Source organism: Pomacea canaliculata, linkage group LG11, assembly GCF_003073045.1.
Source record: "Pomacea canaliculata isolate SZHN2017 linkage group LG11, ASM307304v1, whole genome shotgun sequence".
NCBI lineage: Eukaryota > Metazoa > Mollusca > Gastropoda > Architaenioglossa > Ampullariidae > Pomacea > Pomacea canaliculata.
In genome coordinates, this window is record NC_037600.1 from 20,760,072 (window position 1) to 20,770,418 (window position 10,347).

The window sequence follows — 10,347 nt, forward strand, 5'->3', positions numbered from 1 at the left end:
ACAGCAAGTCACACAAGTCACAGACGTCATGCCACCCTCTGTGATTGTGAACATCTCATCACATGTCACACACTTTGTTGTTAATGTCACACGTTGTGATGTGTTTGTTGTTAGTGTTACAAATTGTAATGTCTTTGTTGTTGGTGTTATGTGTTTGTACAAAATACGCAAAACAATAGTTACCAGTTTGTAGATAGCAACATTCAAATTATCATCTACCCGTCTACCAGCGACACATCATTGCAAGTAAGCAGCCTTATGAGAATTTCCAGTGTCAAACATGGCTGAGCAATTAAAGGTTCATGTGAGGAGGCTCTAAGAAAAGTTTATTGAGAACACTGTCAGATGCACATCCTTTACTCTAACAGACTGAAACCTTGTTATACATACTCATTAGATATCTCCAATATCAGACTTTCGTGTACAAGATCAGTAATAATCACCAGCTACATCCACAGACATGTATTAGAAAGGTTCTCTTCACCAGGAATGTCACATGGGACAGTAGATGGTGACGTAACAAGCGTCCCCATTAGGGTCGAGAGTGGCTGGGGGACAAGCCTGAGGTCCCTGATGCAGCCAAGTGGGGGACATGCCAGTTAGAGGAGTACAAGGAGGTAGAAGCCAAGAGGTGTAGATGTGGGAGACAGCTCGTGAGCGAGGGCAGAGCCAGTGACAAAGGGCTGTGAGGACTGTGAGGACTGTGAGGGCTGTGAGGGCTGTGAGGACTATGAGGACTGTGAGGACTGTGAGGACTGCCTGCTGTTGCCGTGGGTCATGTCACATCATGCACATGAAACTGAAGGCAGCAGCTGCATGTTGCACACATTAGGTAAGGACATAGTGCAAGTGTAAGGTATGCTGGAACATGATCTATCAATCCACGAGGGATATTGGTGGTATAAATCATGTCAGGACAAGAGAGATGTGCTTAAGACAGTGTTTATTTTCAGAGCTAAGGCAGTTGATGTATGAAATGGCAAAGCTGCAAATATCATATACAACACACAATTTTCATTAGTAAATAACAAACTCCTGCTTGAATTTCATTGAACAACATGAAAGCCATTGATTATTACCTTTAAAAGCAACAGTTGATATACTGCAAGCGACAAATACAGGGTGTACTATGTTTGTTCAGCCTCCAGCGACATGTGTTGACATCAGACAGAGCATTGCTTTTGGTGTTACTACTGGTTTTACTACTACTACTAATAAAGTATACACATAGCGCTATATTCCAGCCCAAAGGGTGAGCTCATAGCACTTTACAAATAATTATTATAATAATAATACTAAAAAGTAATCAAGGCTGTGAATGTTCCTACTAATGCCCACACCACTAATCCAGTCCTAGAATAAACCACATAGATGCCAATTGTCACCGCAGTTCATTCACTCCATGTGCCGTTTACTTGATCAACTGTACTGGCTGTGATTTTCTACTAACCTGAGGTAACTAAGGTCACCAGCTGTATCTACAGTTGCTGGGAGTTTGTGTGTGAGAGAGAAATTATTTCAATATACGTATGTATGCATTATCTCTATATATTACTAGTGCGTACAGTATGTGATATTGCCCTTGTAGATTAATAAAGTTGCATTGTAATAATTAATTTGCTCCTCATAAGGTTACCCTGCAGAATGCCTCCTTGCAAAACCATAATGAGTTTACAAACCATAGGGAGTTATGATCTACAGTCAGTATTATTTTGAGATAAAAGCAGATTAATTTATACTCGCAGTAGTGCTGTCCATAGATTGTACATAGGTTGGTAGGATTTACATGATGGCAAAGCAGAGAGGATAGAGCACACTATGGTGACTGTGACCTTCTTACAGATGAATTATACAAAGAAACTGTTACTGCAGTAGATAGAGGAGGCTGGCAGTCGACGAGGTGATAGATCAAAACCCAAATAGGGACAGACAAGCAGCTCAGCATGATGATGATGAAGCATGCTTCAAGTTAAAGCCATGGAACTTGCAGCAAGTCAAAATAAAAAATGACAAATACATAGAGCTGCCCCTACTCAAGTTAGTAATCTGAAGGGACATCACTGTGTTTTACTTACACATGGTAATGGTGTGGATGTGTGTGTGGGAGGTATTTGTGTGTGGATTTGGATTTCAGCCAACCATTGAAGGTGAGCTAACCAAATAGTTTAAACTGTTTGCAAACACCACAACAGAATTTTCAAACTATATTTGTAACAGTAACATAAGACAGATCACCAAGAAGTTTGTGCCTTTTTATTTTCTAAACTAAAGGGTCTCAATGAAAACTGTAGAGCTATGCTCTGTGACCAGGTGTCCTGTATGTGACTGTAACAAGTTAGTAGTATGTTATTATATTGGCAGTATATTGGTCAAATGTTGAAAGGTAGAGACATATGTAAACTTATATTTTCAAATGATTATTGTGATCTGTCAATAGGATGTCATCATGGAGCATTACAGCAAGGATCCAGAGAAATATCTGAGTGAGATGAGTGAACTGACACAAGTGCGTCAGGCAATCCCAACACCAGAGCAAACTGACACTGGCATTGAGTTGTTAATTGATTATTTCAATCAACTTTATTATGTTGAGAAACGTTTCTTCCACCCACAACGCCCACTGCCTTTATATTTTCACTGGTATGACACATGTATGATAGATAAACTCCATAACGAGTTCTTGTTTTCTTCGTTATAAAAGATAGTTATGTGCAGAAAACATATTGCTATGTTCATAAGTTATACGAGAATATTCATGAACATAAGTTGTGCACTGTGTTGGATGTAAGGTATACAATGCCACACACAAACATTATCAAGGTAAGTTATTATAGGCTGTTATCACGCGGCAATGTTCGGCACTTAGCGGGGCTAGCAGCCCCCGCACGAGTTGTGCACACGGCACTTGGCGGGCTAGCAGCCCCCGCAGGGGTTAGCGGGTTGTGCACACGGCACGCAGAAAGGCCTTGTTGCTAGGTTACGAGATATAGCGTGTGTTTCTATTTTTGCGCTAGGACGACCTACACTGTAGCCAATCGGAATGCTTGAACACAGTAGGCTCCCTTTGACCTCCACATTGTAAACAATGGCCATGCGAGCTGTGTGCTCATGACTTCTCTTGGAGAGAATTATCCGAGTCTGCTCGACACTGCACACCCCGAGTACATGAACAGATATAAGGCTAGAATACCTTCACGGAAATCGCTCGTGGCTCGTGGCAATGGCATGACAGGTAACAATTTGGAAGACGACATTCGCAAAAACCGTCTGCACGTTCTCTCGTGAATCTTCCGAAGATATTTCCTTTAGAAGACATGACTATGCTCCTAAGCATACCCCCTCACCCACATTTTTTTCTTTCTTCTTCTCTCTCTCCGCTACATTATGCAATATCACTATCGTAGCCGCAGTGGCTTCCAAAAGTATCTCGTCGTCGATGTCGTCTGCCATATTGTTGACTTCCCATAATGCGCTGCGCTGATGACGTCAGCTCTGAAAACACTTGTGTGGCCGAGTTATGTGAGAATAAGACGATGATGCTAAGCTGCCTGGTGTGGAAGTTTTTGTACAAGAACATTGGATCGTGAGAATAGGAAAGTTCCGTGAACTTGTGTCTCGCCACAGATTCTGTCTCTGTATGCAGATCGACAACCGAAAGCTGTTGACTGCGGTACGACCTCTGAATACTACTGTGTGGAATGAATTGTGATCACACAAGTCTGAAGTGTGAGTATGAGGACCTGTCTTGTGTGGCGAGTATGATGTCTGATGATATTTTTAATGTTGTGCTGTGTGGTTCTAACCCTTGCATCTGTGCAGAGCTGCTACTGATTGTCATCTGGGATAAAGGAGTTTCTTATTGTATCTCATGTTAACCTCATCCTCTTTATGCTGTCTCTAGGTGTCAGAGAAATATCGTGACACCCATCGCAAGATGTCTTCAGAAGTGGTGAAGAGTTACCTGCCCTTCCCCTGGATGACAATGGATCAGACAAAACACTATTTCTACAAAGGCTGTGCACATTTCTATGTTGCCATGGCACTACTAGAACAGAAAGGTAAGGGTTAATGTGCTTTTTTGTCTGGAAGAGATAAAATAAATGTTATCACTTGCAATCGACATCATTTTAGATTCCAAACTAAATGAAACAGGCAAGGAAAGATACCTTTTGTGTAAGGATGATGCGATTGAGAATCTGGCATTATAGAAGCTGTTGCTAACAATATATTAAATGGTTGTTTCAGACAGTGAAGATATGGACAAGTTGCTAGCAATGTTTGAGAGTCTGTATCTGGGGACAGTCACAAGATGAAAACAATGGATTGCAAATACCTCAGTCTGAAGAAGAGCGGAAAACTTTAGGTATCGGATGTTTGACTGCTTTATAGTGTCACAGACCACAGAACCTTATTTAATTTCTTTATTCAATAATACCTTTACACTACTGGCTTTTGACTAACAATGTCCAGATGTAGCAGATGAACAGTTTGCACTGTAGGATTTTAAACAGTTTACTTATGTTGTCTCTGTTTCTACCTGACAGGAAAAGCGCACTTACACGAGGCAGTTCTAAGCCATGAAGAGGGGCTAAGAGTTCATGACCTTTGTAAGCAAATGCGAAAGATTGACACATTTCGTGATGTTCTACAAAAAGTACACCCAAGGTAAGCTCTGTTTTCTTTTCATGATGGCAGGATATTGTACTTCACTTGTAAAAAAATGTTCACTAAAATTTGTTTTTTAAAATTGAGCTATCTGAGTTGTCTGGCTTTTGTTGCCATACCTGTTGTCGTGTAACTCTGGGGAAGAGCACGTGGAGACGGTCAGAGGTTGCGATGCCGCTCCCTCGGGCTGATGACACTCTCGACACGTCTACCAACTCACGCTGACATAGACGTGTACGCGCACACTTACACTAAATTGCTAATTACCTTTTAATTGACTCAAGAGCCCCCAGCGTACCTCCGCAATAAACAACACAAGGCAATTTAGTGCATTTAAGAAAGTTATTAATGATCGAGAGTATTTTACAACAATTTACAAATGATACACACTCAAAATATGGCCGTTATCTAGGGTGTCCGTTATTTCTCTATCCCTAGTCTAGGCAACATGAGCCACTAATCAGCTTAACTAATACACACCGCACACGCACTCGCCACTTATCTCTTCACACAAGTCTCTAGTCACGTGAGGGGCCCCTCCGATGCTGACGTCCGAGAATCCGTTGATGATGCTCTGTCGATCGTAGCTGACTCCCTCGCAAGCGCTGAGACTCTGGCACCACCGCGTGCCACCACGTGACTGTCTCACGTCCCTAGGTCGGACTGCTGTCTCCATCTTAACAGCGCCTACAGGACCGACACTTATCTACCAGCCTTCCTCTACTGTTTGCCACCAAACAGATACTGGAGATGAAGCGTCGTACACTCCTCTCAGTCGGTTGTGCTGGAGTTGTCACGATTCCCAGACAAACTCACAGCGGATAATCTGAACAGCCTTGAACAGATTTCGGATACAACCTTCCCCTTCGAGCACCAGGACTCATTGTAATGCAAACCACGTGGAAGAAGGGAGGAACAGTGTTCCTGAACTGTCGGGTAGATTTCAGGATTACAGGAGAGTGAACGCGCGGACATTGAGGGACAGTTATTCGTTACCAAAAATAGAACAGCTGTTTTTAACATTGAGTGGGGCTAAGGTTTTCACTAGCCTAGACTTGTCAAAGGCATATTACCAGGTACCTCTGTCCGAGCGAGCGAAGAAGATTTCTGCATTTACCACCCCGTTTGGGCTGTACGAGTTCCAGAGGTTGCCATTTGCCTGGTCAACGCCCCCATGACCTTTCAGCGGTTGATGGACTGTTGCTTGAGTGACATGAACTTGGCAGAGCTGATAATTTTTCTGGATGACATTTTAGTACATGCCACTAATCTCCAGCAGCTAGAAGATAGAACAATTAGAGCTCTGGAGAGAAACTTGACCCCGATAAATGTATTTTTGCCACCACTGAGGTCAGACACCTAGGATACCTCATCTCCGCAGAAGGTATTAGGCCAGATCCCGAAAAGATCGAGGCTCTGACCTGTTGGCCTGTCCCCAAAACAGTTCGGGATGTTAAGGCGTTCTTGGGGTTTGCAGGATTTTACAGGCGCTGGGTTCCCCAGTTCGCGCAAATTGCCAAGCCTCTGAACGACCTTACTGTTGGATATGTACCACATAAGCTCAAGAAAACAGCTAAGAAGGCGGGTGCACTCAATCTGTCGTCAGACATATCTCACCTGTGGGGAGAGCGAGAACAAAGTGCGTTTGAGTCCCTGATCAAAGTACTGACTGCAGAGCCGATGCTGGGCATCGCTGACCACTCCCAGCCCTTCATCCTGCATTGTGATGCCAGTGGCACTGGCCTGGGAGCTGTGCTGTACCAACATCAACAAGGCAAACTTAAGGTAATCGCATACGCCAGCAGAGGGCTCAACAAGACAGAAGTGAACTACCCCGCACACAAGCGAGAATTTCTCGCTCTGAAATGGGCGATGACAGAGAAGTTTCACGACTACATCTTGGGCTCCCGCGTCACCGTGGTTACCGACAACAACCCGCTTTGCCATGTGCTGAAGAATGCAAAGTTAGACGCAGTTAGCCACAGATGGTTGTCATCCCTCTCATTGTACGACTTTGACCTCGTGTACAAACAGGGCTCGACACACAGACGCGGACGGGTTGTCAAGGCGACAGCAGGACCCGCCAGAAGCAGATGAAGAGTACAGAGACACCTTAGAGAAAGTTGGGTTCCTACTGGAGAAAGCGAGGAAATTTCAAGACGATACCCCACAAATTGTAAATCGAAGTGCAGTTGTGAGCATACTGACAGCCAAGAGCGCAGGAAGGCCAGTACATTCCATTCAGCAGACAGCCCGGAACACCACGCCCATGTCACGTGACAATGACGTCACTGACAACTTCACCCCAGCCGTCGAAGCTGTCGTAAGGGACCCAAACATGATTCCAGACGGCATCTTAGAGCCGGAGGGCGGGGAGCCAGACTTTGCTACCCTGACAGTCGACGACTGGCGGAGGCTACAGCAGCAAGACCCTCACATAGCCGCTGTCTGCCAAGCGCTCACAGAAGGAACCGACCTGACAGTGACGGGGCCAGAGACCAGGATATACGCCAGGGAGAGGAAGAGCCTGGTGCTAGAACATGGTGTGCTCTACCGGCGTGTGTCTGATGCCACATCAACCCGGGTGCAGCTGGTGGTACCCCGTTCCATGCGACAGGAGGCGATGAGAGGTGTGCACGATGAGCTCTACCACACCCACTTTGACGATGCCATACGACACGCACGAATGCGTTTTTTCTGGCCGTTCATGGCGGCTGATCTCAAGAGGAAAATCCAGAGCTGCGAACGGTGTGTTCGCAGTGGGACTCACGCGCAGAAAGCACCCATGTCAACCATCGTGACATCACACCCACTGGAGCTACTGACCATAGATTTTCTCACCATCGAGGTCAAAGGGGAAAAGCAGAACATACTGGTCATTGTCGACCACTTTACGAAGTTCGCGCAAGCAGTACTGAAGAAAGACCAAACAGCAAGAACGACAGCCAGGGCCCTGTGGAACGAGTTCTTCATGACTTATGGATTCCCCGGCAGAATTCTGTGTGATCAAGGTCGGGATTTTGAGTGAAAACTCATCCAAGAACTGTGCAGCCTGGCCGGAATCCAGAAATGCAGGACCACGCCCTATCACCCTAGCGGGAACCCTATGGAAAGGTGGAACAGAACACTGATGGGTATGCTGCGAACTTTAGAGACTGAACAAAAGAAAGACTGGCGGAAACACCTGAAGTCTGTGGTGCACGCCTACAACTCGTGCATACACAGCAGCACGGGATTCTCACCCTCCTACCTGTTCTACGGACGGCACCCAAGACTGCCAGTCGACCTGGCATTTGGCCTGGACATAGGGAAGCGACAAGGGAAGAGTTGCAGGCAGTATGTGCAGGACCTGAAAGAAAGCCTCCGTAGTGCATACAGAATGGCCACAGAGCAAATGGAAAAGTCCTCACTGAAGAACAAGATAAGGTATGATGCAGGAGCTTTGGCAGCTACCTTAGAAGCGGGAGACAGAGTCCTGGTAAAGAAGATGGGGCCACGAATTACATCCAAAGTAGATGATCGCTGGGAGGAAGGACTTTTTGTCGTGCTGGACAAATTGAACGAGATACCGGTGTATGTGGTTCAAAGAGAGGATGGCTCTGGACCAAAACGGACACTCCATCGGAATCTGTTACTCCCAGTGGGTGCACTAGGCTGGGCACCACCCTTGGCCCAGGAAAGAACCACCAGAAACAACAACCTCAGTCAGCGCGCAGACGAGGTAGCAGCCACACCCCCCGACTGTGGAAATGGTGAGGATGACGAACTGGTGCAATTTCCAGACATCAAAGTGGGCCTAGAGTTGAGGCCAGAGGCACCAGAGTACCAGCGTACCTGCAGAAAACCGGCAGGAGGGAGTAGAGCAGGAAGATAAAAGAGAGGAGATAGCAGAGAGCGACAGTGAAGAACAGCAACCTCTACGCCGCTCCGACAGAATCCGCCGACTGGTGGACAGGTTAAATCTCATGCACCGATGTGCAAGTGGAAATAGGTCGGACAGGGCGAAGTTCATGGTGTCCGACAGGAGATGCAAAATCTTTTAGGTTCTAGTCAGAAAACTCACTCTCAGGGAATACAGTCTGTAAATGAAGTAATGGAGGTATTGGAGAAGTGGCTTAGTTTACTTAGTTTACCTGAAACTGAAGTGTGATCGGTCGATCCCTCCCATTTAGTAGCCATATTTTTTGACAGACACCTCTAGGGGTAGTTGTGAGATTGTGTATGGAATTTGATGTACATGGGTGTTGGATTTATCCAGGTTGTCTGTCACACAGAGCTCACAGACCCCTTCAACGTCAGTACTGGGGTGAAGCAGGGCTGCGTTCTGTCGCCGTTCCTCTTCATCCTGGCCATGGACTGGATCATGAAAACTTCCACCGACAGTGATAGGAAAGGGATCAGATAGACCACGACGATGACAGCAACAACAACGCTGGAAGACTTGGACTTTGCTGATGACATTGCCCTGCTGTCGCACCGCCATCAAGACATGCAGGAAAAAACAAATGCCTTCTCAGAAACAGCTGGAAATCTTGGCTTGAAGGTAAGTGCAAAGAAAACGAAAAGTATGAGAGTGAACGACAGAGTCCAAGACAGCATCAAACTAAATGGAGAAGAGATTGAGGAAGTTGACAGTTTCTCCTATCTTGGGTCCAAAATGTCAAACACCGGGGATGCGGAGGTGGAGATTCGAGCCGACTGGCTAAATCCAGCCAGGCCTTCGCCTCACTCAGGAGCACATGGAAGACAAAAAACATCAGTCAGAAGATCAAGCTGAGAATCTTCCAGTCAGCTGTGATCAGCACCCTCCTCTACGGATCAGAATCTTGGAAGATGACCAAAACCATCAGTAACAGACTTGAAGTCTTCCAAAACAGATGCCTCAGGCGCATACTTGACATCTTTAGGCCAAATACCATCACCAACGAAGAACTCCACCGAAGAACTGAAACCGAGTCCATCACCACGCAGGTTCAACGAAGGCGTTGGCGATGGATTGGACATGTGCTCCGCCAGCAGACAGCAGACCTCTCCACAGTCGCCCTACGATGGACTCCAGACGGCCGAAGAAAACGAGGCCGCCCAAAGGAAACTTGGAGAAGAACAGTGGAAAGGGAGATGAAAGGAAAGGGCTGGACATGGGGTCACCTAGAGCGGGTTTCAGCCGATCGACATCGGTGGCGGACTCTGGTTGAGGCCTGATGTGCAACCTGATGCACGAAGAGGAATAGATAGATAGACAGTTATGGCAAAATAACTAATGAAATGCCCTATAGTTCTTATATTCAAAATCAGCAAAATTTCTATCCACCTCCTCCACACAAGACTGATATTGCTGGCTTCAGTGACTTGCAAGATATACTGGTACCTATGCAAAGAGTAAAACAATGCATGGCGCACTGCACAAAACATTGTTTGAACTGCTTCACTTGAAAATATTGCATTAAAATTTTACAGCTGCATCAAGAAAATAGCAACTTTTGCAATAAAGATAAACTCTCAAAAAATACGATTCACAATATTGTGGAAAGCATTGTTCAGCAGGCTGTCATTCCCCTCTCAAACAAAAAGTTATTTGGGATATTCTCCCCTGAGTCCTTGTCACCCATCTGTGAGTTTTCCATATACATCTTTATGACAAGTTAAATGAACTTGATGAGTATACTTGGTGCAAGGGATGAA

The 10,347-nt window shown here is 45.6% G+C and overlaps 1 protein-coding gene across 1 annotated transcript; it reads left to right on the forward strand.

Moving 5' to 3' along the window:
- The first annotated feature begins 280 nt into the window (after positions 1–280).
- LOC112574698 lies at positions 281–7,693 on the forward strand. The gene is made up of 7 exons (XM_025255927.1): positions 281–304; positions 537–617; positions 2,438–2,506; positions 3,902–4,058; positions 4,545–4,665; positions 6,021–6,629; positions 6,700–7,693. Exons 1-7 carry the CDS (start codon positions 281–283, stop codon positions 7,691–7,693), a joined length of 2,055 nt encoding a protein of 684 aa, XP_025111712.1.
- The last annotated feature ends 2,654 nt before the right edge of the window (positions 7,694–10,347 follow it).